Source organism: Aphidius gifuensis, linkage group LG2 (assembly GCF_014905175.1).
Source record: "Aphidius gifuensis isolate YNYX2018 linkage group LG2, ASM1490517v1, whole genome shotgun sequence".
In the NCBI taxonomy this organism is placed as follows: domain Eukaryota; kingdom Metazoa; phylum Arthropoda; class Insecta; order Hymenoptera; family Braconidae; genus Aphidius; species Aphidius gifuensis.
The window spans coordinates 6,728,228-6,755,276 of NC_057789.1; the positions used below are offsets into that span (position 1 = coordinate 6,728,228).

Sequence of the window (27,049 nt, forward strand, 5' to 3'; positions counted from 1 at the left end):
AAAGTGTACATAAAAATTAATGATAACCATTTTTACTTTTATTTGTGAATATACATCACTGCATTGTGGAATTTCGTGAAGCATATTTATTTATTTGATAAAAAGAATTTACACAAATGAAATTACACTTTTAGCTATATATATTTTGTCGCTTTTTGTATTTATTTTTTTTTTCGTTTTTGTTTTATCTATTTTCTATAATTTACTTCGTCGCTAAAAAATCACACATTTATCGATCAATTTCACCAAAGACAACGTCCATGGTACCAATAATAGCAACAATATCAGCAAGAAAATGTTTTGGTCCAATTTCTTGTAATGCAGCTAAATGTGCAAAACCTGGAGCTTTAATTTTGCATCTATATGGTTTACTGCTACCATCACTAACAAGATATACACCAAATTCACCTTTTGGTGCTTCAATAGCAGTATAAGTTGCACCAGGTGGTACTTGAAAACCTTGACTGAATAATTTAAAATGATGAATCAATGCTTCCATACTTGTTTTCATTTCTTCACGACTTGGTGGTACAATTTTATTATCATCAACTTTAACTTCACCAGCTGGCATTTGATTTAAACATTGTTCAATGATTCTCAATGATTGTCTCATTTCTTCAACACGACATAAATACCTACAAAAAAAAACAACAACAATAAATATATTTAAATAACATTTTCTTTTGCAAATATAATGTATGATTTATTTACCTGTCATAACAATCACCAGCAATACCAATTGGTACATCAAAATCAACAAGATGATAAGCATCATATGGTGCTACCTTTCTGATATCCCATTTATATCCAGATCCACGTAACATAACACCACTAAAACCCCAATCAAGTGCTTGTTGATGTGTAACAACACCAATATCAACTGTTCTACTTTTCCAAATTGAATTTCTTGTTAATAAATCTTCAACTTGATCAATTTGAGCTGAATACTGTCTAGCCCATTGATAAATGTCATCCATTAAACCAAGTGGCATATCTTGTGATACACCACCTGGACGTACATATGCTGCATGCATACGTGCACCAGAAACACGTTCATAAAATTCCATAAGTTTTTCACGTTCTTCAAACAACCAAAAGAATGGTGTTAAAGCACCAATATCCAAAGCATGAGTACCAATACCCATTATGTGATTTAATATACGTGTCAATTCAGCAAACAAAGCTACAATTAAATTATTAAATTATTATCAATTAAATTAATCTTTTAGCAATAATAATTTACTTACTTCTTATGTATTTTGCACGTAATGGAATTTCAATATTTAAAAGTTTTTCAATGGCTAATGAATAACACTGTTCATTGCACATCATTGATACATAATCAAGTCGATCAAAATATGGAAGTGCTTGCATATATGTTTTATATTCAATAAGTTTTTCAGTACCACGATGAAGTAATCCAATATGTGGATCAGCCATTTTAACATATTCACCTTCAAGCTCAAGTATAAGACGTAATACACCATGAGCAGCTGGATGTTGTGGTCCAAAATTAATTCTTGTATTTTTAATATTTTGTTCAGGTACTGGTTTTGTACCTCTTGCTGGTGGACATTTCCATTTAATACCATCATTTGGATAAATAAGTGGACCCTGAAATTGATTTACATATTCTGCATCTGGTGTCCATTGTTCAGCATGTCTTTTGCTATTTTTAATATAAAAAAATTTTAATATATGTTGGTTTATTATTGAATAATAACAAATGATAAATAACAATGTGTTGAGGTTATATTTTATATTGTCTGTTACATAATTGTCATAAATTTTAGGTATTATTGTTGTTTTATATTTTATTGTTATTTATAATTATTACCTTATGATATTTAATGCTCCTGCAGTTTGAAGAAGACCCTTTTTTTCCGTAAAGGCACCGGATTTTCTTAAAACAGTACGTAAGACTCCGGTCGCCATTTTTCACTGTTTTTGACACAAAATTCACAATAATAATAATTGCATGGAGATGACAAGGAGGGTAATCTCTCTCTCGCGTACTAAATTTGTATATATATTTTTTTCTCTTTATATCCGCCATGTTTGAATAGTAGAGAGAGCCGAGAGAGCCGTCAGCCGAGAGAGAGCAACCGAGCGTCATATGTAAACATAAACAACTTGAACAAGTCACTGCAACCTTTATGACATATTATTATAATTGATAATTGATAAAAAATACTTTGAAATAAATATTGATTTCTGTTTAGGTATATTATTAATTCATGTTATTTATTATTATGTAAGTTAATACTGATAAATAAATATCTACTATTTTAATATTAATTATATCATTATATTACACTATCATACTAATATAATCTCACGTGGTAAAATATTTTTTTTCACACGTTTCTCCGCGTATTTCTATCGCGGAGAAATATTTCCGAATGTTTCTCCACCTAAGTCGATTCGGAGAAAATTCGGAAAAAAATTTTGATACTTTTCTCCGCATGGGTCAATTTGGGAGAAATTTGGAGTAATCGCGGAGAAATGCGGAGAAATTCGGAGAAATTGCGGAGAAATATTTTCACCAAGGACTAACGAAATTTGTGATGGTAACAAAGAACTATTTAAAGAAAATATCCTGTGATTCATCTGACTTTTTCTTCGATAATACGTGCAGACCCTGAACTAACTAACGGAAAACTGAAAAATTGTCTCAAAGTCATTGCAAAAAAATACAATGTTTAAATTAACGATGATTACCACTCAACTACCATATATTTACACAGTTAATTTATAAATTGTCTGAATTGAAAGGATATGCTGGACAAGTTGTGATCTTGATTGATCACAATACCTGTAAAATTGAAGATTTAAAACCTCAATATGATAGACTGTTTGGTTTTACAGAAGAGGAAATATTAAAAAATTTAAGTTTTTCTATAATTGATTTTATAGAAAAATCGAAAAAACAGAAAGAGCCAATAAGTAATACACAAGAGTTTATAAATAAAATACGAGAAAATTATAATGGATATCGTTTCTCCTTTGAAAGTGACACGAAAGTGTATAATCCAGTGTCCGTAATAGAATGCCTTAATAAGTACGAGATTAAGGACTATTGGATTCTAACAGGAAATCCATCTGTATTGAAAGATATTCCAATTGAAGACGAAATACCAATTAGTTATTTGCAAAAATGTAGTGACAATACAACTTTTTCTGCCGCAGAACTCGAGACAGTCGTTTATGAGATGAACAAAGAAAAAAAAACAGCAATATTTCTATACCACACTGGGTATCTAACTATAGTGAAAACTGATGATTCTAAGTGTTGTCAACTAAAATACTCAAACAACGAAGTGCGCAGTGAAATAAGTCGTTTATTTGGCACGCAAAATTTATGATAGTATTCCACAAAAAAAACGTGACAATTTTTATATTTTTAATTAACAATAGTTAAATACAGTTAAACAAAACTAAAAAATATATAAAGTAAATAATATAAAATTTATTTTCAAAGGTAGAAATCGCGCATTATTAAAATGTCTATTTTTAATTATTTAAATTAACAACCAGATATTTGTCATTAATAATGACTCATTATATTATTTTACTTGCCAAAATTGTCATACGATGCAACGTCAAATAGTCGCATAATCCCTGGTGAAAATATTTGTCCGAATTTCTCCGCGATTACCCCGAATTTCTCACAAATTGACCCATGCGGAGAAATGATTGGAGAAATTTTCTCCTCGTCGTTTATTTCGGAAGAATTTCTCCGCTGTAAAATTATTTTTATCTCTCCACCCTTTTTCCAACTTTCTCCACCATTAGTTCAATTTTTTTCCAACTTTTTCAATTTTTAATTTTTCCAAAAAAAAAATGACTAATTATTAATTGTTACATAACGCAAAGCATAATGATGTTTATTTTTTATAACATGTAAGAAAATAAATTATTAAAGTCATTAAAAAATATATTATACATATTGACACAAATATATTATCGTCATTTTATTTAAATCCGTTAATCCTTAATTATTATACAAAGGTAAAAAATTAAATATCAGATATAACAGCAAACTTGAAACAAGTCAAATATAGTGAGGTCACACTTTTCTTTTTTATATTTTTTTTTTCTCTTTTTAAAGGTACGTTAATACTTGATTATTCCTCAGACTTGTTTGGTTTTTTTTTTTTTTTCTTTTTTATCGAAATTTTACCTTAAAATATTATTTTCAAATTATATATAATAGCAATTAATGTAAAATGATTTATAGCATCAGTCTAATGATAGCAATAATTGAAATAAAAAGACTAAAAAATATTTAGAAAAATAATAATAATGTCGAGTCGAATTTTATCACAATCAAAAAGTGATAACAATAAGTTATCATGATGATAAGATGTTGTTGTTGTTATTTTTTAAAATGATAAACAATATCGTTAGTTACAGTCATAAAGTAAATAACGATGTAACGTTCGTGGTACTTGTAATCTACATACAATTTTAGGTAATTTATTACCACATAATTTTCTAACAATTAATCTTGCTTGATGTGTTAATGGTAATGGTGTTTTAGCAGCTTCCATAATAAGTACTCTTTGTGCATCAGTTAAACTACTTGATCTTTTAATCATACATGGATCAAAACTTTCAGCAGCTTCAAGAAGTGCTCTTAATAATCTTGGTTTATTTGCTGTATTTTGTAGTGAATTTAATATACCATGTGGATCACGAAATTGTGTTTTAATAACAACACGTGCACCATAACTACATAATAATTGTATAACTTCAATTGATGGATTTTCATTTGATGCAACATATTCAGCAAGTACTGGACGTAATGCTGGACCTTCATCACTTCGTATAACAAGATTTGGATCAGCTCCACGTTCAAGTAGCATACATAATATACCAAAACGATTTGGTATATTATCAGCACATGCAACATGTAAAGGTGAGCCAATTATTGGTGATGTTGCATTGACATTTGCACCTATAAAATAATAAATAATTAAATAAATTATATATTAAAATTAAATTGAAAAAAAAAAAAAAAACAAACAATACATACCAGCTTCAAGTAACATTTCAACAATTGAAAGATCACCCTTGAGAATAGCAAGATCCAATGCTGTTGGTTTTTGATAATCTGAGCCAAGATCCAATGAAGCACCTTGTTTCAATAATAAATTAATAACTGTTGGATCACCACCTAATATTGCATAGTGTAAAACTGTTCTAAAATCATGTCTTGGATCAGCCATTGCATTAACATCAGCACCAAAACTTAGCAGCAATAATACAGCAGCAATACCCTATTAATTAATTTATAAATTCAAGGTCAATAATTATTATCTTTATTATTATTTAATTAGTAAATAAATAAATAACTTACTTGTGGTAAACGTGCAGCTTTCATTAGTGGTGTTAAACCAGCACGATCACGTGTATTTGGATGTGCTCCAAATGATAATAAAAGTTCCATACAATCAAGATCCAATGGTGATATTAAATTAATTTCCGAACCAAAAAAATAACGTTTATTTGGATTTGCGCCAGCTTCCAGTAGTGTTTTAGCAACTTCAATGTGACGATTTCTCAAGGCAAGACGTAATGGCTCCTCGCATAACATTGTTCTATTTTTAAAATTTAATGAATGATAATTAATTTTAATATTTATTTTTTTTTTTTACTTGGCTAGAGATGATTGAAAGATAGCTTTAATTAAATAGGTATATAAATAATTATTATTAATAAATATGTAAAAATGAAAAACAAAAAAAAACCTTGGAAAAAGTTCATTTGTATCTTCACGATGATCAACTTTAGCACCAGCTTTTATTAATAATTTAACAAGATCATGATATCCATGTTCAGCAGCAAGATGTAGTGCTGAATAACCACATTCATCAGTTGCATCAATATCAGCACCACGTACAATAAGTAATTGTGCTGCATCAGTATATTTTTGCCATATTGCATAGTGAAGTGGTCTAAGTCCCTGTGTAACAGCATCATTTGGTTTAGCTCCACAAGCCAATAATATTCTTATTTCATCCAACGACTGCATTCGAATTATCGAATCAGCAAGTTCTCTTTGTAGAGGATTGGATATGCACTCGGTTGGCATCTGTAACGTTGAAGAAAAAAAAACAAAAAAAAAAAAACAAACAAACAAAATACTAAATTAATAAATGAATAAATACAAATTGGTTTTTATTATAATCATTCCTTAAAATTAAAATAGAATTTGAAAATAAAAATAAAAAGAAGAAAACATGCTAATGATATGATATTGTGATTTAATTTTGAACTGGTACCAGTGATGATTTGATGATTAAACGTTGCTTTAAAATAAAAATGACAATTATTTTTTTATTTTATTTTTAATTTTTGATTGTTGTTTTCATCAACTTGCCAGGAGTATTGAGATAAGTGAACGATAATGACGTGTACTCCATGAACCCATAATTTAATTTTCTTTTATAAATTATTAAATTTTATATAATTTAATTAATAATTATTGTCTGATCTTTATGACTGCCAGAAGCTTACTGACGTTGCATTTATTAAGAACATTCAAAGGGTAATGCTATTTCTAAAGCATCGTCATTTATCTCGACGAATCAATTACCATCTTAATTTTTTTTTTTTTTTTTTTGTATTATTATTTATTTTTATATTTTTGCTTTAGAATAGAGCACATAATTTTTAATCGTTTCTATATGTACATCTCTCAACTCCTTTAATTTATTTGTATATGAAGAAGAAAAAAAATGATAATAAAAGTGAAGCAACATGCATCTTAAGATCAATTGATGCATGCTAGTTGATTTTATTATTTATTTACAAACCCATTGTGAAAAAAAATACGCACTTCGTTTGATCGAAACAATGTTAACCGTGCATAAGATACCTGTAATAAAAAAAAAAACAGACAAAAAAAATGAAAAAGATTATTAAATATAAATTTTTAATTTATATACTTAATCCATTGACTAATTTTAACTTTCTAATATGTTTTTTAATTATTAGAAATAATTTAAAGTTATTAAATTATTTTTTTTTCAATGTTTTTTATATGTAAAAATAAAAAGCTATATATATACGAGACGTGCAGTCTGTTCAAATATAAAAACTTCCGCAAATTTGAAGGTAAAAATAATAATAATAATTTTTTTTTTTTTTTTTTTTGCGTCATATTTAAATCATAAAATGTAATTTTAATATTTCCAAAATAATCATGAAATGCTTTTGGAACATTTGCCAATAAAATAAACACTTAAAAATGACGCGCAATATAAAATATATATAAATTTGAATGAAAATAATAAAAAAAAAAAAATAATAATGTTTTTTAAAATTTAATTTAAATTTTATTATGAACAATTAATTAATCATTAATAATTATACAAAATCAAGACTTGTTCTTGACATTTATTGATGATTTACAAAATGTTGACACATGTCCTCTATACTCGTTGATAGAAAAAAAATAAAATAAAATAGATAAAAAAATAAAAAAAAAAAAAAAGTATCACGAGCTTGCGAAACTCAGGTTAATACGTTGCACTCACAATTTAAAAATAATCATTACAATATATATTTATTTATATAACTATATATTCGACGAAATATACATATCCTTTTTTTTTTTTTTTTATTCATTCTATCACTCCACAATAAAACAATATGTAAAAAAAAAAAAAAGAAAATTATTTTAAAACAAGAAATGTTAAAATAAAAAATGTATAATTTTTTTTTTTTCTATTTATATAATTTTTTTTTATATAAATTTAAATACAATTATATTTCTTCCTCCTGATTTTCAATTTCACCAACTTTTCTACTGACACATTAGAATCACAAAATTTTTCCCTCACTTATTTTGAATTATTTATTTTTCAATGAAAATAAATCGGACTTTTTAATTTTTTACATATCTCCATTACCATCATCATCATCATTATCATTATCATTATTAAATTTAAGAAATAAACTTTTTTCTTTTACATAATTTATTGTATTAATTAAAAATTAAAAAAAGTAATTAATCATGATGCACTTTGTTGATTATATATATATTTTGTTTTTGTGTGTTCACTATTGTTTTTTAAGTCAATTTACTTACTTCAAAAAGAGTACGATGTTCCAGCATGTAGAAATCGTGTTACAAACTGCCTTCTCAAAGAAAACACACTCCTATTTAAAGCATAGAACCGAGGCAATACCGCCAAAAATAACACAAAGAGACAAGATGATGATTTGGAGCTTGCGCAGCTTTTATTTTAATATGTACGATTTGATGCTACTTGTTTTAAATTGATCAACAATCATTTATTTAATTGATTGATCAGTGTTTTGGGATCATTATTATTAACGTCTTGCAATAAATAATTTTTTTCACATAATAATGATTGGAAGACATGATTGACTGATAATTGAAAAGGAGGAAGATCCTTAAATAAATATTAATACAAAAATTGTTGAAAAAAAAAAAAGGAAAATAAAAGCCATTATTTTGTTTTATTATTTTAAAAAAATTTCGATAAATTTTGTACGCACAAAAGACAAGTTTCATGCCAAGAAATTATTTTTTGGACAAAACCAAGGTGAGGGAAATCCCCAGATGGCAAAACTCCACGTGTTTTTTTTTTTTTAATTTAATTTTTCTTTTGTCGCTTATTTTTCTTGCATGGAATTAATTTGAGAGAGGGAAATTCTTTTGGTCTTGATAGTTTGTTTCTAGAAAGGTTCTTAACCGCGACGTAGAAATATTTCTATTCTTTGTGTATACATAATTCTTTTTCTTTTTTTTTTTAGAAACAAAGTTAAGACTACCAATAAAATTATTATAAATAGAAATTATTCAAGAATGATTAATTGATAACTGCAGTATGTGGAGAAAAATAAAAAAAGTAAAAAAAAAAAAAAAAGGAAAATTGCATTTTCGTACAATGACCCTGGCCCTCTCGGTCACAGTGACTTGGTGACAGTGAGAAAGGTCCGGGTGATCCCAGTCACTGTACATATTTTTATCATTTATTTTTTTTTTTTTCTTACATACAAAAAAAATCTCTTTTCTTAAAATCTTATATATTTGCTTTTACAAAATTTAATTTTCCCTTTTATTTTTTGGAAAATTAAAACTAGCAATTAATTTTTATGTTTTTTTTTTTTGTCATTTTCTTGTTTTCATTTCGTTCAGCTAATACTAAGTAAATCTATCAAATAAGCACGCTTTCATTATCTTCTTTTGGCACAACTATGTCACCAAGAAGATACATTATTATATAAAATACAAACACAAATGGAATTTCACTTCCTCACTTTAGCAATCAATTGATAATTGCACTAATCAGTTTTCTTTTTTTCAAAATTTTAAATAAAATAAAAAATTCGAAGCAATTGAGACAATTTTTTTTTTAATCATTTGGCTTTGTTTGAATTTTTGTTTTACGTTTGAGTCGAGTGTGTATGGACAAACGTTGATTTAAAATATATTATTCATCGTTGTAATCCTTTTGATGAATTTTAAGGTCGGTGTGACAATATATTCAATATATTGTCTGCTTGGGGGTTGGCTGGCTGACTGGACTATTTGTTGATAAAATTATTTATCATTTTTCATTATCATCTTCATCATTATATCATCATCCTTTTTCTCCTGTAATATCTTCTTCTCATCTTGCGATCTAGTCGACCTCGTGTCTGCAATGTGACGGAGAAAACAATCGTTTTCATATTTTCCCACGTTAGTGTATGTCCGTTCTTCGGCCTGCGAATAAATGCGCACAGACGTTAAAAAAAAAAATACATATATTCTTCATTCTGCGTAGGTATTTTTTTTATTTAGTTTAAAATTAAACTTGAAATTTTTTTTTGTTTCTTTACGTCCGGGACTGGATAACTTTCTGCGTTGTATTTTTTTTTTTTTTTTTAATTTTATCGCGATACCAGGCATAACTTTCATGCATACTTGTTTAAAAAAAGAAAAAAAAAAAAAATTAAATTAAAACAACACATTTTTATATATATGAAAAAAATTAGAAAAATAAAATTATATATGTGATAACATAAAAAATAAAATAATAATTTTGTTTGATTTTAGAATTAAATTTTATTAAGAAATACTCTGCACTTAAATGCCTTATGGTAATAATTATTTTTTTTTCGTTATTATATTTTATGATAATTATTGTTTATAGCATTGTTTCTAAATAACTAATTAGAAGCAAACTTTCACTAACACATCTTACATCATCTTAAAATTAAACGTAGTTATATGTCCTCAGAACACGTTTGTTTTTTTTTTTTTTTCATTTTCATTTTTCTTTTTTTATCTTGTTTATTATTTTCTATATCAATCATTCATAATTTTTATTTTTTTTTCATTATTCTAATGTATGATTTATAATTCTATTTGTAATATATATATTTTTTTAATATGATTGAATGAAAAATACTTGGGTTGGGTTGTAACGCGAATTTGTATTTAGCCCTAGTTTAAATTGTTCAACGTGATTTTGCTTTTTTTGCTTTGTTCATTTAATTTTATTTATATAAATTAAAATCTATTTATCACTATTACTATCATTACAATTATTATTTATTATTAAAATTAATTTTTATGAAAAAAAAAATATATATATCTCACTGGAAGATGGCGAACCTTTCAGCATTCACACGTTAAACAATTGGGACACTAATCTGAACTATCAAGCAAAAAACAAAAAAAAATATTAATTTGTTTTTCTATTTTTAAAAATTTTCTTAAATATTTCTCTTTAGATATATCTAATATCGAAAAATAATAATTTTTTTTCATCAGATACATGTGTGTGTGTGTGTCATTTTATTTTGACTTTAATTATTATTTTAATATCTAAATAATAATTAAATCATTTTCACATATATATAAACAAAAAAAAAATAAAAATGAGCATTTAAAAAAAAATGTAAGATTTCAATGATAAATATATATTTCTAAAAGAAATAATATTTATTTTTAAATTCAGTAAATTAATGATGAGAATTAAGTTTGATTGAGATAATTTCGAAATGTTCCTGCTTCAGGTTTTCGAAAAAAAAATATATAAAATTTAATAAAATGTAATTGATAATTTAATTGATGATTAGTTATTTTCTTTTTCTAAGAAATAATTGTAAATTAATTTACAAAAAAAATTAATATAATTTAAATATAATTACGTATGCTTAAAGAGAAACAAAGTTTTTTGAAAATTTCTTTGAAAATTTCTACAAAAGGAACATTTCGAAAAAAAGCTCTATTTATATATAAATATAAACTTATTATTGGCCACTGGAAAAAACGAATGCGTCAATAGCAAACACGACAAAAAAAAAAATTACTTTCTTTTCTTTTTTATAAAAAAAAAAAAAAAGGGTTTTATAATATTCCCTGAATAAAGATGCAAAAAAATTATTATTTTTTTGCATTGTCATTTTGTTGAGAACAACAAAAATGGCTCTATGTACCTTTGTGGTAACTGACTATCATTTATTTTTATTTTTTTTTTAATTATATAATCATAATTATATATTTTTATTTCCATCGATCAATCTTATTCATGAATCATCTATCTGTACAATTGTGTTGACAGCCAACGATGACTGTCAATGACGGGCAAATTACTAACGAAAAATGATAAATACAATTTATTTATAAATATAGGTAGAAAAAAAAGAAAAAAAATTCATCAAATTCATTCTGCATTGACTAAACACGACTAAATTTTTATTTTAAAAATTTGAATTTTAATTATTTCTGTCTTTTATATCATTTATTTTAACTCAGTTTTTTTTTTTTTTTTTCTTTTTCTTACCCCACAGGGTTTTGTCATTTTAAAAAAAAAAAAAAATTATTTAAAAAGTTTTTAATATTTAAAAAAAAAAAAAGACAATACTCAACATTTAATATATGTTATTATTCTTTTTTTTTTTTTTTTTCTTTTTACGGAGGGGTCTAGGCAAAAGTCCATTTAGAAAACTAATTTTATTCTGCATTGGTTTTTGGAATACTGGTAATAGATCTATTAGTTCATTATTATTATTATTATTATTATTTTTTAGAGCCTTTCAAAATTTAACTATGCTATCCTGTTGGTATTTTAGATAATTTAATTTTTTGTTATTTATTCATGATTATTTCAAATCATTTGTCAACGTTTTTTTTTTATTATTTTTATTTTTCTATCATTAAATTATTATTTGTTTATTACTACTATTATTTTTGTTCAGGTTTTTTTGTATCTAAGTTTCATGAGTGTAGTCTTGGTAATTAATTTTTTTTTTTTTGTTTTTGTCTATACAAATTTGATTATTGCATGAAAAAATATGGCCTCTTTTGAACATTTTATTTGACAAAATCATCAACACCGCACGAGTTGCTTTATTATTATTTTTTTTATTCAATACACATTACTTATCATTTTCTCACTTTCATTATTTTTTTATTTACTATTTTGTTTAACTTTTTTTGTTTATTTTTATTTTCTAAAAAAAAAAGCCTTTAACTCTAAGTCATGATTTATCATCAGAGTATTCGCGATGAATATTATTAAGTGTGTGACTAAAAATGTCGACTTTCATTATCGTGTCACCAGGAGGGTCCACCCGATTCAAAATATATATATATATTTTTATATTTAAATAAAAAAAAGAAAAAAAAAAACAATCTTAATCTAAAATTTTTTTCATTTTCATTATTATCTCATCAGGTCCTAAGTATTTTTATTTTATTTTTTTTTTTGTGTTTGTCTTTTTCTATACATGTTTTTTATTTAATATAAAAAAAATCTCAAAGGGCATGAGTACAAAAGTGTGTTTTTTATTTAAAAAAAAAAAAATGAAAAAATCAGTTATAAACAATAATAAAAGTAAAAAAAATATATTCGAAAATATATTATAAATGATAAAAAATTTAAGTTTAAATGGGTCTTTGTTTATTTTCCATTTAAAACGAAACACAAAATCAAATGATAATAATTTTATGAAACGTGGAAAATGCAAGAGGACCCTCCAAAAAAAAAAAAAAAAAAAAAATTATAATAAAAATAAAAAAAGAAACAAAATAATAATTAACTACAATCATTCATTCGTTAATTCACACAATTAACACGCACATAGACACATTCATGCACCGTTTTTAATAAAACCGGATTATGCGTTCAAACATTATTTATACAATATTTATATAGTATTACGTTTTACTATTTTAATATACTTTTCTTTTTTTACTTCATTTTTAAATGAAAATCTTATTTGTATAATATTTTTTTTTTTTTGTTTTCTTTTTCATGATAACCGTCAAATTTTTTTTCGAATGACAAACAAACAAAAATACAGAAAAATAAAATAAAAATCAATAAATAAATTTAGCAACTTGGTATCATGAAGCTACGTAATTAGAAAAAAAAAAAATTAAATAATCAATCGAAAATAGTATAATTTCTATTTTTTTCCATCATTTTGTTTTGTTTTTTTTTTTTTTTTTTTTCTACTACGTGATTTATTTATTAAATATATTTTTGTTTTCTTTTTGTTGTTGTTTTTTTTTTTGTTTTTTTGTTGTTCATTTGTATGAAATTTTGTCAGCGACAGGGGACGATGTAACCTACTACTGTAAACTAGAGTTTAAACTCTCATTCATACGATAATTCATCATATGATATGGTGGACTTCCCGAGCTACTCGGTTGACTCATCGACGCACCTATATTTGCCGATCCACGTCCACGTTTTCGCCTTTTTAAGATACCCTTTCGATCCATGTAAAAACGTATTGTGCTTATTGGAATGTTGTATTTTTCAGAAGCAACTTGAAACGTCGTGCCACGTACAACCATATCAGATGCTTGTTTAAGTTCAGCCTCTGAACGTCGTTGTCGTCTTTGATATCCTAATAATAATGATTTAAAGAAAAACAAAATACAAGTTAATATAAACAACAACTTACAGCTTTAAAATTGTTTCATCATAAAGTTTAAATGAAATATAAAATTATCTTACCTTCAATTGAGAGTAATGGACTGTTTGGAGTACTACAATTGCTTGAATTATTCGTTGGTACCATACTTATTGAATAAGGCTTGTCCTGTGGTATAAAAGTATCATCTGGTTCCATTTTAACCATACCTGGTGCCTCAGTCATTGTAGCTTCACATGAATTAAGTGCTTTTTCAAGATGTTGTAGTGCTTCATTATGTTCAATATGTTCAATATTAACAAAATCTGAGGTATTTGCTGATGATGGAGTTTCAGGTAAATTATTTGTTGATGGTGTTATTGTTGTATGATTATTATTAATTATCGTTGGTGTTATTGTTGTTGAACTATCAAGAAAATTTGTTGTTGGTATTTGTGGTTGTTGTTGCTGTTGTTGTTGTTGTTGTGGTTGTTGTTGTTGTTGTTGTTGTGATGGTTGATGTGAAGATGATGATGATGAAGAAGATGATGGTGGTAATGGTGATGGTGGTGGTGATGATGATGTTATCATTTCGTTGTTAGTTGTATCATCAAGTTTATTATCCATTGTTTGACTTTTTGATGGACTTGATGGTGTTGATGAGGTTGCTGTTGAGCTTTGTGCTGTTTCACTTTCACTTGGTGCATTACCATGTCCCTGCTGACTTGATAATCCACGTACCTTTATTTAAATGAATGAATATTTTTAATTTTATATTTTATATTATTGTTGAAATAAAATTAAGCAAAAAAATTTATTACCTGAAGTGCTTCAGCTGCTTGCATAAGTTTAGCTAGTTGTTGTTGTTCTACATAAACTTCACCACGATACATAAATTCAACAAGCGCCTGTAATTCCCACATACGCATATCACGTAAAAATATTATTGGATGAGTACATGGTATTTCAAGTAATAATCTTTCCAAATAATCACTGCATGCTGATAATACAACTTTATGACATTTTATTGAGCCACCATCACATGCCAATGTTACATCAACAAATTGCTCAGAACTCAATAATTTTGGAAATGCATTGTGCATATTTGATTGATGTGAATTCCATGATACACAAAATTGTTGACGATCACCATCAGGATAATTTGCCGCAGTCGGCAAATCACTACCACTTTCCATGATTATTATTAATTATTTTCCAATTAACAATTCACAAATATTTTTTTTTTTTTTTTTTCAATCTGTAAATTAAAAATAGAATATTAATAAATAAACTTGGTGTAAAATTAAAAAATACAAAAATAAATATTTCAACTAAAATTAAAATGATAATTATTATTTAAAAAAAAAAAAAAAAAACATAAATATAAAATAAAGTTATTTTTGTTATAAATGAATAATAACGATAAGAAAAAGTTATATTTAAATAAATAAAAAAAAACCACAAAGTAATAGATAACAAAAAAAAAATAAAAAATAAAAAAAAAAAAATGGTCAAACATGTGCTATATTTTGTTGATCACAAAATGTTGGACATTTTTTTTTTTTTAGCATCACAATATCAATGAAATAAGTTGATATAAAATTGATATTAATTATAATAATAAAAACTAACTGATTATAGAATATTTTGTATTGAAAATAAATAATTCAAGTGAATAATTCAAATGACGATAAAAAAGTTTGAAAGACAATTTTATAAATAATTTTTTGATATGATTCCTTTTGGTGTATAACAAGTAGAATAAATATATGAAAAAAATACCGGATTATAATTATTCGACAAAAATGAGCATCAGTGAATTAAACAACATGGCTGTCACGGCATGAGAATCTCCATTAACAATAAAATATACCCGAAAAGCCAACGGGTTCACACGAAAGAGCGCGTTGGTTGTTAGACATTTGGCTCTTCTCTCTTTGCCCCCTCTTTAAACAAAAACTATAATAGCGTCAAATTGCAAATGCCTATGTGTACATCTGTATATATATATATAAATTTTTTTTATGTACACATGTTAACTACCAATACTAATAAACTATAAGAAAAACCAAGCAAAGCCGACTAACAGAGAGAATGGCCCATCTTAATTCTCAACAAAAGGGAGGGAAAAAAAAAATTAAATTATTATTATTATTAACAATATATTAAAAAAAAAAAAGATAAGACTTGTCGAATAATAAATTTGTCAATTCAACAAATTCAACAAACATTATCTGTTAAAATTAAATAAACGAAAATATTTATAATAAAAAAATGTTGATGTTTTAATGGCAAAAGAACATTCTAGCGTCTGATTGTATTTGTTCAATTTTTTATATATTTTTTTTTTTGTTAATTCTCTTTCGTTGATTCTCATCCCAAGGATGCCGGAGAAAACCGAGGGCAGAGAGGGACAAAGAGAGAGAGAGAGAGAAAAAAAAAACCTTCATCGAAACTCCAGACAAAAAAGAAATTTCAACTCCAGTATTTATTAAAAAAAAAATGAAATGTATTTTATAATTTTTTTAAATTAAATAAGAGACAAAAAAAGCAAGCAAAACAAATATATTTTTTTTTTGTTTTTTAACATCCAGCCCTAAAAAATATAGATGAAATTTAATATAAAAAAAAAAATTATCTACACAGAGTATAATAATTATAATAATTAAAATACAGAGTAAAAACTCGGCATGGGATATTATAATGAAAAAAAAAAAAATATTAAATTAAGATGCTATGTAACGCGAACGTGACAGAGATAGAATAACCCACGCGTTCCGAAAGGTAAATTTTTTTTATTTTTTTTTTTTTCGTTTTTTGAAAAATCACGTGTTGGCAATGGTGGACGCTAACAGGTTAATCAAGGGTTCAATAGTAAAAACTAAAAAATTTTTTTAATCCAACAAAATGACTTAAAAAAAAAGGGCCTAAAAAAATAATTAATAATTAATAAATAATTAATAAAAAAATAATTAATTCGATAGAATAAAAAATTAATGAGAAATATTAAAAGGTTGATAAAATGGAGCATTAAAAAAAACGACTTTTTTTTCTCTTCAAAAATGAAAAAGAGAAGAAAAAAAAAAATGATAATTATTAATATTTTAAAGAAAAAGATAAAACGACGCTGCCTCGCCGACGAGGGCCATCATCCCCCAATTGGTTGGCAAACTGAGGGGTTGTTAAGACACACACACACACACGCAAACCGAGGGGTAAAGGGAAATTGATCTCATCTAATACACACAAAGCAAACACGCTTTTAATTTTTTAAAACAAAACTTTTCTTATTAAATTAACCAACAATTCACAAACACAAAAACTAATTATTATTTTAAATATTATTTAAACAATGTGTATTTTTTGTTTCATTTTTTTTTTTTCATTTAAATTGTTGTCGGCACAATGAATAATAATTAATTAACACAATATACCTACGTAATATAATTGTAATAATCACAATTAATAAATTCACAATTTATTTATTAAAAAACTTTGTTTTATTGTCCGCGTCGATTTTTTTTTTTTTATATATTTCGTGGTGTATTACAAGAATCCCTCAAGAAAACATGCATCCGCCGAGATTTGCACTAGCTAGGGGAGCACACATACACATTTAAATATCATTTAAATAAACACAAGTATACACTGTTTTATACCACACTGTTATACATATATAAATGAGCAGCAAAAAAAAATTATTAAGGTGGGGGTAGTTACTCAAACTGGGGGGTGAGCTTGAATGGGAACACTAGCGCTTTATGTGCCTCTTTTATATATTTATATGAAAATTTATATAGTTTTTTTTTTTTTTTTAATATTATATTCATTTTTTTTTTTTTTACATCATTGTCTTTATTTTTTATCTCACTCTTACTTTTTATTTTAATCCCTCCCTCTCTCTCGCTCTCTCTCTCGGTTGTGTGATAACTCCAAATTTGAATTTTCGAGTATTTTTATATTTTCAAATTTTAGTATACAAAATATTGTATTATTTTTTTTTTTTTGCTTTTTTAATAATATTTAACTTACTTGTTTAATTGTTGAATGGAAAATTTTTTTTTATTTTTTTTAAATTTTTTATTTCGGTGCTTCACCTCGTGGCTTGAAAGTACTTTTACGACGAGAATATTCTCCGTTTGGTCATTAATTATTTCGCTCGATATTATGTTTATTATAGTAATTATGTTGGTATATATATATAAATTTTAATAATGCGCACAAATACATTGCGCAGTTAGTTTATACAACCGCCAAACGTAAATAAAAAAATAATATTAATATTTAATATAATATAATAATAATTAAAAACATTATATTGTTTATTTATAAATTTATATTTTACAAAAATAATTTTTTTTTTTTTTAAATTAATTATTGACATTATTTATTGCTAATTATTGTCTTATTTATTTTTCTAATATTATAATTTAGAGTGGGAAAAATTTTATCATTGTTATTATTATTAAAATAATAGGGATTTATAATGGCGACTTCCGGTTGGTGAATATTTAGTATTAGCCAATGAAAAAGCTACTATCCCTACTCGTGTTATTTTCATTGGTTGTTGAGAAAAAGCTTGAGAGAGAGGAGAGAGAGAAATCGATCCATAAATTCATGGTCAATGTTTTGTTAACGAATTTTGTGGTTATACATCTCTTGTCTCTTATTTGTCATCTTTGTTTTTAATATTTAAATAAAAATATATATAAAATTTAATTGCTCTAATTAAGAAATAATAATAATAATGTCGGCTAGACTTGCTGGTTATGATTCACATAATGATGGTCCTGGTTTTGTTGGTATAAGATTTTGTCAAGAATGCAATAATATGTTGTATCCAAAAGAGGATAAAGTAAAAAAAGTTCTCATGTATGCAGTAAGTAAATTTTTACATTTATATTTAAATATAATCTTAATAATTAATTATTAATTAATATTTATTTTTTAGTGTAGAAATTGTGATTATCAACAATGTGCTGACAGTACTTGTATTTATGTCAACAAAATTATGCACGAAATTGAGTAAGTCTTGTTGATGTGTCATTTTTTTTTGTATTATCAGGATGAAAAATATTAATGTACTGGGTTTTTTTTAACAGTGAATTGACACATATTGTTGCTGATGTTATTTCGGATCCAACATTACCAAGAACAGAAGAACATCATTGTCCAGAATGTTCACATCATGAAGCTGTTTTCTTCCAGGCTCAAACACGAAGAGCTGAAGAAGAAATGAGACTTTATTATGTTTGTACAAATCAACATTGCTGTCATCGTTGGACAGAATAAATTTAACAATTTTATTTTTATTTATTTGATACATCTTAAAATTGGTACAACAAAATATATATATTATTAATTAAACTATGTGAAAGGCATTAATAAAACAAAAAAATTTCTATCATTATTTTTATTTGTTGAAGTAAATTTTTGTTACAAAAGTCAATCAGACACCAGCACTCCATCAATCATCATTTTACCATTATATTAATTATTATTTTTATTTAATTTTTGATCATTCAAGTATTCAATTAATTTGTCCAAAAATAAAATGAAATAAATAAGCAAATTTCTTTTTTTTTTAAAAAAAAGTTTGCTTTATTTATTTCATATATATTATTTCAAAATTATACCAACAATTGAATAATTTTTTTTTTTAACTTTACAAGTATTAAAATTAATTTAAAAAATGAAAATTATTTTTTTTTAAATGATAAATTTATCCAGAACCAAGGTTGATTAAAGAGTTTATATAAAAAACTATTTTCTCTTACATTCACGACTCATTCATTTATAATTTTTTTGTTTCTTTTTCGTTTATCATCAAATATTAATATGATAAAATGATAATATATATATATCTATATATTTTTTTTTTTTTCGTTTTATTACACATATCGCTTAGCTCGTACTGACCTTATGGACAATAACTCGTCAAGCCCATATATTTAATAAATGTTCATATTGTTAATTTATTTTTATCTAACTCGTAACTCTAGATATTTTTTTTTTTTTTTTTTGTTTTTCATTTTGTTTTAAAACTTACTCCAAACACACTGATAACTTTCTGACCACCAATTTTTTTATTTTTCTTTTTTGTTTATATTAATTAAATATTTTCGTAAAAATTAATCCAGCATTAGTTTTTAATAATAATCGTGCAGTCAGTTGTTTGACAATCGTACAACTTGATGATTTTAAATATACATATATTTTTTTTTTTTTTTAATTTAAAAAATAAACAAATTGTGTACGATATTTTATATCTTATTGCACCAATCGTACGTATTATAAATTTATGTTTTTCAACTTTCATTTTTTTTTGTTACATCATTTAGACATTCATTGCAAATAATTATAATTTTTTAATGTCTCAATTTGTAGAAAAATTAAATGAAATAAAAATATAACTAACATCAAGATTAATTTTGAAAAATATATATTTTTTTTTTTTTTCATCAATCGAACTGGTGGTCATTGTTGCTGTTGTAGTTATTGTTATAAAATACATTTGGAATTTTATTGATAAACAAAAAAAAAAAAATGCATTAATCATATAATCTATCTGTACACTCACAAAATAATATATAAACATATTTAATATGGTACCAGAAATTTTTAAAACTAATAATTGAATGTCATTTTTTATTATTTTGTTATTAAATAATTATATTTAAAAAAAATTTCATGCAATACAATTACTTCAAGATTGTAATTAAACACATTAATGTTAAACTTTTTTTTTTTTTTTTTACTGAAATATTTACTTTCTTTATCAGTACCAGTAGAAACTTGATGAGTAAATTTAAATTTATAATAATTATTTATTATTCTTTTTTTTTTTTTTAATGTAACAATTTAACTATGCATCCATATTAAATATATTTTACAATAATATTATCATTGTACATGAACAATATATGCCCTACACCTTGTCAAACTGTTGAATCAACACTCAGCTCATCTAAATTTAACCATTCACGAGATGAAATATTATTATTTATTAGTCGTATATATTTAAAATTAAAAAGATTGCAAGTACATAACAAAATATGTACTTGGCTACTGAGTTATATTTTTAAAAGAAATGTTAAATTTAAAAAAAAAAAATAAAAATAAATGGTTGTTTTATTGAGATGATTATTGTGGGCTGATTGATGATTCATTGATCAGTGATTGGCGATATCAAGGTGATGTTAATTTTTAATTATATACGTTGAAACTTTTTGATATTATTTTGTTTCAATGTGTGCGCCGTTGTGGTACCTGTTTAAAAAAATATAAATCATCAATATAAATATATTTTTTCAAGTACTTGTATTATACTTTAGGATAAATTAATTTATATAAACTTACATATGGTTGTTTAATGTAAAAAAGGTTATTCTTTTTTTTCATCAGTTGTCGAGTTTGATGTATTTGTTTCTGGTGTTACTTCAGTTGTTGATGATTTTTCAACAGGTAAATCTTTAACATCTTTATCTTTACTTGTTTCTGAACAATTATCCTTGACAGTATCATCATTTTTCTTTTGTTCTTCACTCGTTGGCGTTGATGATGGTGTTGTTGATGTTGTTGTTGGTGTTGGTGTAGTTGATGATGGTGATGTTGTAGTTGGTGATGTTGTTGTGGTTACTGTTGTTGTTGCTGTTGATGTTTCTTTTTCTATTACTGAATTATCCACTTCTTCCGTTGATTTTTCATCCTTGTTTGAATTATTTTCAGGTTTTTTAGTATCAACTACATCTTTGTGATCATTTTCAACATCATTTTTGTTGTTTTCTTCGTTTTCAACATCATTTTTTTCTTTTATTTCTTTATTATCATTATTTTCTTTAATATCATTTTTTTCATCTTTTTTTGGCTCATCTACCTCCATTTTTTCAGACGTTTCTTCATCATGTTTGTCGTTGTTTTTATTATTTGTAACTTCTTCATCTGTATCATTATTTTTAATGTCATTATTTTTATCTTGTCTTTTTGGACGACCACGACCACGTCCTGTACCTTTTGGTGTTGGTTCAGCTTTAGCTTTTTTAGCTGGTATTGGAGTTGGTGGTGCTGGTGTCAAACCTCGAGCTGAGCTACGAGTACGTCTTCTACCTTCAACTTCAGCAGATGCATTTAATCCCTGCAAAGTGAAAAAAAAAAAAAACAATAAAATAATCAATTCACTTTAGTACAAGTACAAAACAATAATTATGCTTTTTTTTATTTATTTTTCTATAATATTTATACAAGTTCAATGACGCACCGTTTGCATGTTCGAAAAATGGCGCCTCAATCGTTTTTTTTTTCCCCGACCAGTATTTATTACGTTTTTTTTTTTTTTATTTTATATTTTTTATAACATTTCCGGCGTATGTTTTTTGGTAGGAGAAATAAATACTTGCAAGTTAGTAAGAGATTGTGTCGTTATCCATTTCCCCTAACTCCCGAATTCCCCTCGTTCGCGCAACTCTCAAACAATATTCCTTCCACCACCCGCAATATATACACAACCAGGCATATGTGTGCATATATATTTCAACCGGAGGAAAAAAGACAGAAAAATAAATACTAAAAGAGAAAGAAAGAGGCCAGACTAAAAGCAACTGATCTGATTCTATAACTTTATATGCCCATATAATAAAAAAAAAAAATGCCTCAAGGGGAAAATACAACAAAAAAAAAAAGAAAAACATTTTTGTTTTGTTTTTTTTATCAAAAGAATTTAGTTTTAAATATATATAAAAATTTTTTTTTATAGTAAAATATATTTTTAGATGTTTTATCATCATTCATACAATTTGATAATTAAAAAATGTTGTTTTTTTTTTTAAATATTTATTCAAGTCTCACCTTGGCAAATGCATCACCCTCAGCAGCAACTTTTTCAAGGGTCGTTTGTCGCTTGTTGCCACCACGTTTATTTTTTGCTGCTACTTTCTCTTCTGATGCCTGGTCCTTCAATATATAAATAATATAAAAAAAAAAATAAATTAATAATCATAATAAAAATATTTAAAAATGCCAATATATTAAATTTTAAATTTACAAGTTAAAAAACTAAAAATTGACGCGCCCCTTGGCTCGTTTACGTGCGTCCCCCTCGCGCCATTTGTTGACCAATTAAAATTCATAAAAAAAAAAAAGAAAATAAACAATAATAAAAAAAAATGAAAATAAAAAGTTTCTCTCTCATTTTTGTTTATGTCTCGTCATCATCTCTTTCACAATAACATTTTAGAAAAACTAAAAATGTAGATTAAATAAAAAAAAAAAATCTAGACTAAATGATAATGGATTTTTTAAGCTGATAAGAGAATGCTTTGATTGTAAATTTTATATATATTTTTAATCATTATAAAAAAGCTTAGAATAATATTTAAAAAAATAAAAATAAAGTAATAATTCATCAAGTGGTAATTGATGATGGACTTTCCCGCCTTTTTGAGAGTCCCATCCTCAGCGTGGATACTAGCGACCCTCTCTCACAGACATAAACAACACACATAAAAAAATGATAAAAAAAAAAAATATTAAAAAAAAAAGAAAATAACATCCACCATCTTTGCTATTGAAGGTCGGGTACAGAGTAGCTTCAAAAGAACAAAAAAAAAAAGAGAAAAAAAAAAAAAAAAAAAAGCGCAAAAATTATCAGAATGATAGCGATTGTCGTTGGCTACAGGATATAATTATTATGATTTTAAAAAAATATATAAATTGACGATTGAAATGATGATTATTATATTGTATATGATTAATGAATTTATTGTTGATAAAGCCGTTTATTTTTTTGAGGGAAAATATTTGTGCGAAAATACTTGCACGCCGCCTTGATTCATATGATGTAAACTCGGCTTGACTTGAAACGTTAACGCATCCGAATAAAAAAAAAATGAGAATAAAAACGAATGAGAAAAAAATAAAAAAAACTAATGATAAATATTTGTTGATAATATTAAATTAATAATTATTAGAATAACTTACCTTGGACACATCATCGACACTTGTATCTTTCTTAGTGTCTGTCTTCATATCCGACATTTTAATGCACAATTATTATTAACACAATCAACACAATTTATTTGCACGATATTACGAACGTGAATTACGCGCTGCGCCCGGTCACCACACTGTTTATACGAATAAGCAAAGATGGCGGTTAGCGTGGGTCACGTGACAAACATTTGCCTCAAAACGCCGATGCAAGAATGTTTTTTGTCATCAACGCCATTTTTTTATTTTATTTTTTTAGGCGGGAATATTTTAAATATTATTATTATTATTCATATTTATTTATTTTATTTTTTTTTTTGTTAAACTTAAATTTTTAAACTATTTCTCAAATGAAAAAATATTTATTTTATAATTTTTTTTTTAATTAACTAGATGCAAGATCACAATAAATTCCCAAAGAATTTTGGCTTTTAAATAAATAAATAATAAATAATTTAAATATTGACAATATTTAATTAATGTGAATTGAAATGAAATTATTTTTCAAATACTGATATTTTTTTTAGTATGTAGTATTTTTTTTTTTTTTATCTAATTAGTAATTTTAGTTTTTTTTTTTGTCACCTAAATATTTTTAAAAAGATTGGGCACATTTTGATATTGCTTGTTATTTATATAAATAAATAAATAAAATTTTGAGTTTATTATTTTGTTAACATTTCTCACTTCACATTTAAATTTACGTCATTAGATAAAAAAAAAATTTCTTTATTTATATAAATAACAAGCAATATAAAAATTCGTCTAATCCTTTTAAATATATTTAGATGACAAAAAAAAACTAAAATGTATTTTTTATTTAAATTTATGTAATTAGATTAAAAAAAAAAATACTACATACTAAAAAAAATATCAATATTTGAAAAATAATTCATACAAATTTCATTTCAATTTACATTAATTAATTAAATAAAAAATAAAATAATGGCCATTGTATATTTGAAATAGCCTCTTTTAGTCTCTAACTCTCTTTAAACTTCTCAGTTCTCTCTCACTCTGCCGTACATTATATTTATAAAAATGCGGCTTAATATTTACAAGTCCGTTTACATGTTCGTTTATAGGCACACATGTGCAAATACGTAAATACATGTGTACGTGTATACATAGGCATTACATACACGGTGGCACTATTACCCGACTAACCGGCTTTCGTACATGAGACATTTCTATAAACGAGTTGTTGAGGTTGAATATTGTTGTATTTTGTTCACGTCAATTCACGTGCTGACGTGCATGAAGACATCCAAGTAAAATGGATATGGAGACTGCAGATTTAAGTCCTACCGAATGGCTTGAAATATTCACTTTAATTTCGAAAGAAGAAGTATGTTTTGAATTCTATATAATAATATTTTTGTAGCTACTGTTAATATTTATTGTTGATTCAATTGAATAATAAACTAATTTTTTTCCTTATACAGCTTGAGTTATCAAAAAAATCCTCAGATGATAGAGTAGTATATATAATAAATGATGATGATGATGATGATGATGGTGCAGAGGGTGATGATGATGATGATGATGATGATGATAATTATATTTATGGTGATGATAATTATGTTAATGGTAATATTAAATATATTTATGATGATGAAAATAGAAAAAAACTAGAAGCACAGTATGATTTGCGTATGATTCCCATGGGACCTCTATTTGCTAGTCAACCACGACTCGAAAAAAGTAAGAAAATAACACTATAATTTATTTAATGATTTGTATTACTCTAAATATACTAATAAAAATATTTAATTAATTTTTCAGTATGCAAAGATAGAGAGAACGGGTTTCTTAATTCATGCTTTACAAGATATACATTTAATAGCAATGAAAATGATTCAATTACTGAATTACATGACAAAGCAAATGATCTAGAGTACTTAATTAATCTCTGTGGAACTACTTTAACTTGTCTAGATGTAACAAAATATCCTATTTCTCATATAATGCCAATAATCAATTCTAATTGTCCAAATCTTGAGGAGCTTTATTTGGCATTCAAAGAAATAATGAATCAAGATTTTGAAAATGTTTTTTCTAATTTGTCTCACCTCACAGAGCTGTCGATTAAATGGCAATGTGAAAATTCAACTATACCAATTACTTTAGCCAAGTCATTAGAACAAATTGGTGGAACATTGGAAAGTTTATATCTTTCACGTGCCTTAAAAGAAAATGATATTTGTTCACCAGATTCATTGGCTTCGGTAAGTTTAAATTACAATATTATATTACAATAAAAAATATTATTTAATTTTTAATAAATTATTTATTTTTCAGGTATTTCCTCGACTAATCGCTTTGAATAGTTTAATTATACGTACTTTTGGACTAAGTCAACTATCACTCCAGTCTATAGGTGAAATTAAAAATTTGGCTGATCTGCAATTATACTCTTATCGGCCGGAAAATCATCCAATGTTTGATACAAGAATCAATATGTATCCAATTGGAAATTTAAAAAATCTCAAGAAGTTATGTATTGATTGTGATTATGGTGTTAGAGATGAATTTTTAATTAATCTTTGTAATAATGCTAAAAAATTAACGACTGTATCTATAACTGGCACAAATATAACTGATATTGGTATGAGTGCAATTGATAATTTACAGGAATTAGAAGTTTTTTATCTTCGTTCAACTGATCGTGAACGGGGATCAAAAAAAAACGAATTTATCACTGATGAATCAATTCAATGTTTATTCAATCAAAAATTGCACATCTTGGATATATCAAGTTGTATAATACCACTGGTAAAGGGGTAATTAAGCTTGCTAAAAATTTACCAAATTTAAGAGATTTACATATTGTAAACGCAAAGGTAAGTGAAAAAACTGTCAAAAAAGTAGAGAAATTAACAGAACATCGTAAAGAACCACTAATTATACAGGAACGAATTGAAAATGTTGATTGATTATTTTCAAATCATCGGTGAAATTAAATTATGTTTTTTTTTTTTTTATATCTAAAGCTGGAAATTAGATTGGAATAGAATATGTATTAGTAACTCAACTGGCAGGGCCAAATGAGTGAATTGTAAAAAAATGTAAATAATTATTTATTTAACATATAAAAAGTTAGACTTTTAAATATTAATTTTTGAATAAACTGAATTAAATAATACCCATGTTTTTATTGAGTATTTAACTT

General features: G+C 25.4%; 6 protein-coding genes across 12 annotated transcripts; 2 read left to right on the top strand and 4 right to left on the bottom strand.

Annotated features, from left to right (window-relative positions):
* Positions 1-16: 16 nt before the first annotated feature.
* On the bottom strand, positions 17-2,055 carry LOC122848750 (NADH-ubiquinone oxidoreductase 49 kDa subunit). The gene is made up of 4 exons (XM_044147033.1): positions 1,838-2,055; positions 1,248-1,669; positions 712-1,183; positions 17-635 (listed from the first exon to the last, which is right to left on the bottom strand). The coding sequence occupies exons 1-4, from the start codon at positions 1,933-1,935 to the stop codon at positions 230-232; spliced, it is 1,398 nt and encodes a 465-aa protein (XP_044002968.1). The 5' UTR covers positions 1,936-2,055; the 3' UTR covers positions 17-229.
* Positions 2,056-3,949: 1,894 nt separating this feature from the next.
* On the bottom strand, positions 3,950-8,621 carry LOC122848751 (ankyrin repeat domain-containing protein 29-like). Of its 4 annotated transcripts, none has more exons than XM_044147034.1 (6): positions 8,099-8,621; positions 6,845-6,883; positions 5,754-6,097; positions 5,363-5,603; positions 5,039-5,282; positions 3,950-4,960 (listed from the first exon to the last, which is right to left on the bottom strand). In XM_044147034.1, the coding sequence occupies exons 1-6, from the start codon at positions 8,123-8,125 to the stop codon at positions 4,407-4,409; spliced, it is 1,449 nt and encodes a 482-aa protein (XP_044002969.1). In that variant the 5' UTR covers positions 8,126-8,621; the 3' UTR covers positions 3,950-4,406. The 4 variants fall into 4 exon arrangements, with proteins under 4 accessions (XP_044002969.1, XP_044002971.1, XP_044002970.1 ...); XM_044147036.1 differs by having other exon boundaries at positions 6,822-6,883; XM_044147035.1 differs by lacking the exon at positions 6,845-6,883.
* A 150-nt stretch (positions 8,622-8,771) lies between these two features.
* On the bottom strand, positions 8,772-18,073 carry LOC122848752 (longitudinals lacking protein, isoforms H/M/V-like). Of its 3 annotated transcripts, XM_044147040.1 has the most exons (5): positions 17,926-18,073; positions 14,715-15,151; positions 13,998-14,634; positions 13,702-13,887; positions 8,772-9,745 (listed from the first exon to the last, which is right to left on the bottom strand). In XM_044147040.1, the coding sequence occupies exons 2-5, from the start codon at positions 15,087-15,089 to the stop codon at positions 9,723-9,725; spliced, it is 1,221 nt and encodes a 406-aa protein (XP_044002975.1). In that variant the 5' UTR covers positions 15,090-15,151; positions 17,926-18,073; the 3' UTR covers positions 8,772-9,722. The 3 variants fall into 3 exon arrangements, with proteins under 3 accessions (XP_044002975.1, XP_044002974.1, XP_044002973.1); XM_044147039.1 differs by lacking the exon at positions 8,772-9,745 and having other exon boundaries at positions 12,215-13,887; XM_044147038.1 differs by lacking the exons at positions 8,772-9,745; positions 17,926-18,073 and adding an exon at positions 17,332-17,667 and having other exon boundaries at positions 12,215-13,887.
* Positions 18,074-18,378: 305 nt separating this feature from the next.
* Positions 18,379-20,098, top strand: LOC122848755 (DNA-directed RNA polymerase II subunit RPB9). The gene is made up of 3 exons (XM_044147043.1): positions 18,379-18,772; positions 18,845-18,918; positions 18,996-20,098. The coding sequence occupies exons 1-3, from the start codon at positions 18,641-18,643 to the stop codon at positions 19,183-19,185; spliced, it is 396 nt and encodes a 131-aa protein (XP_044002978.1). The 5' UTR covers positions 18,379-18,640; the 3' UTR covers positions 19,186-20,098.
* LOC122848754 (myb-like protein X) lies at positions 19,761-24,038 on the bottom strand. 2 transcript variants are annotated; one of them, XM_044147041.1, is made up of 4 exons: positions 23,869-24,038; positions 22,738-22,842; positions 21,253-22,027; positions 19,761-21,162 (listed from the first exon to the last, which is right to left on the bottom strand). In XM_044147041.1, exons 1-3 carry the CDS (start codon positions 23,923-23,925, stop codon positions 21,278-21,280), a joined length of 912 nt encoding a protein of 303 aa, XP_044002976.1. In that variant the 5' UTR covers positions 23,926-24,038; the 3' UTR covers positions 19,761-21,162; positions 21,253-21,277. The 2 variants fall into 2 exon arrangements, with proteins under 2 accessions (XP_044002976.1, XP_044002977.1); XM_044147042.1 differs by lacking the exons at positions 22,738-22,842; positions 23,869-24,038 and adding an exon at positions 22,151-22,354.
* Positions 24,039-25,422: 1,384 nt separating this feature from the next.
* LOC122848758 lies at positions 25,423-26,906 on the top strand. Its single transcript, XM_044147050.1, has 3 exons — positions 25,423-25,581; positions 25,663-26,105; positions 26,179-26,906. Exons 1-3 carry the CDS (start codon positions 25,533-25,535, stop codon positions 26,662-26,664), a joined length of 978 nt encoding a protein of 325 aa, XP_044002985.1. The 5' UTR covers positions 25,423-25,532; the 3' UTR covers positions 26,665-26,906.
* The last annotated feature ends 143 nt before the right edge of the window (positions 26,907-27,049 follow it).

What these genes read in the sequence shown, in the direction of transcription:
- LOC122848758 (XM_044147050.1), top strand. Translation starts at nt 25,533, where the DNA reads ATGATTCCCATGGGACCTCTATTTGCTAGTCAACCACGACTCGAAAAA. An exon ending in TCAACCACGACTCGAAAAAA is followed by an intron (nt 25,582 to 25,662) that starts GTAAGAAAATAA and finishes TTAATTTTTCAG; the next exon opens with TATGCAAAGATAGAGAGAAC. An exon ending in CACCAGATTCATTGGCTTCG is followed by an intron (nt 26,106 to 26,178) that starts GTAAGTTTAAAT and finishes TTTATTTTTCAG; the next exon opens with GTATTTCCTCGACTAATCGC.
- LOC122848754 (XM_044147041.1), bottom strand. Translation starts at nt 23,925, where the DNA reads ATGTCGGATATGAAGACAGACACTAAGAAAGATACAAGTGTCGATGAT. An exon ending in GTGTCGATGATGTGTCCAAG is followed by an intron (nt 22,843 to 23,868) that starts GTAAGTTATTCT and finishes TATATATTGAAG; the next exon opens with GACCAGGCATCAGAAGAGAA. An exon ending in AGGGTGATGCATTTGCCAAG is followed by an intron (nt 22,028 to 22,737) that starts GTGAGACTTGAA and finishes TTCACTTTGCAG; the next exon opens with GGATTAAATGCATCTGCTGA.
- LOC122848752 (XM_044147039.1), bottom strand. Translation starts at nt 15,089, where the DNA reads ATGGAAAGTGGTAGTGATTTGCCGACTGCGGCAAATTATCCTGATGGT. An exon ending in AAGCAGCTGAAGCACTTCAG is followed by an intron (nt 14,635 to 14,714) that starts GTAATAAATTTT and finishes ATTTAAATAAAG; the next exon opens with GTACGTGGATTATCAAGTCA. An exon ending in TCCATTACTCTCAATTGAAG is followed by an intron (nt 13,888 to 13,997) that starts GTAAGATAATTT and finishes CATTATTATTAG; the next exon opens with GATATCAAAGACGACAACGA.
- LOC122848750 (XM_044147033.1), bottom strand. Translation starts at nt 1,935, where the DNA reads ATGGCGACCGGAGTCTTACGTACTGTTTTAAGAAAATCCGGTGCCTTT. An exon ending in GGAGCATTAAATATCATAAG is followed by an intron (nt 1,670 to 1,837) that starts GTAATAATTATA and finishes TATTAAAAATAG; the next exon opens with CAAAAGACATGCTGAACAAT. An exon ending in GCTGGTGATTGTTATGACAG is followed by an intron (nt 636 to 711) that starts GTAAATAAATCA and finishes TTTTTTTTGTAG; the next exon opens with GTATTTATGTCGTGTTGAAG.
- LOC122848751 (XM_044147034.1), bottom strand. Translation starts at nt 8,125, where the DNA reads ATGCTGGAACATCGTACTCTTTTTGAA. An exon ending in ACAAATGAACTTTTTCCAAG is followed by an intron (nt 5,604 to 5,753) that starts GTTTTTTTTTGT and finishes TTTTAAAAATAG; the next exon opens with AACAATGTTATGCGAGGAGC. An exon ending in TGAAATGTTACTTGAAGCTG is followed by an intron (nt 4,961 to 5,038) that starts GTATGTATTGTT and finishes ATTATTTTATAG; the next exon opens with GTGCAAATGTCAATGCAACA.
- LOC122848755 (XM_044147043.1), top strand. Translation starts at nt 18,641, where the DNA reads ATGTCGGCTAGACTTGCTGGTTATGATTCACATAATGATGGTCCTGGT. An exon ending in AAAAAGTTCTCATGTATGCA is followed by an intron (nt 18,773 to 18,844) that starts GTAAGTAAATTT and finishes TTTATTTTTTAG; the next exon opens with TGTAGAAATTGTGATTATCA. An exon ending in AAAATTATGCACGAAATTGA is followed by an intron (nt 18,919 to 18,995) that starts GTAAGTCTTGTT and finishes TTTTTTTAACAG; the next exon opens with TGAATTGACACATATTGTTG.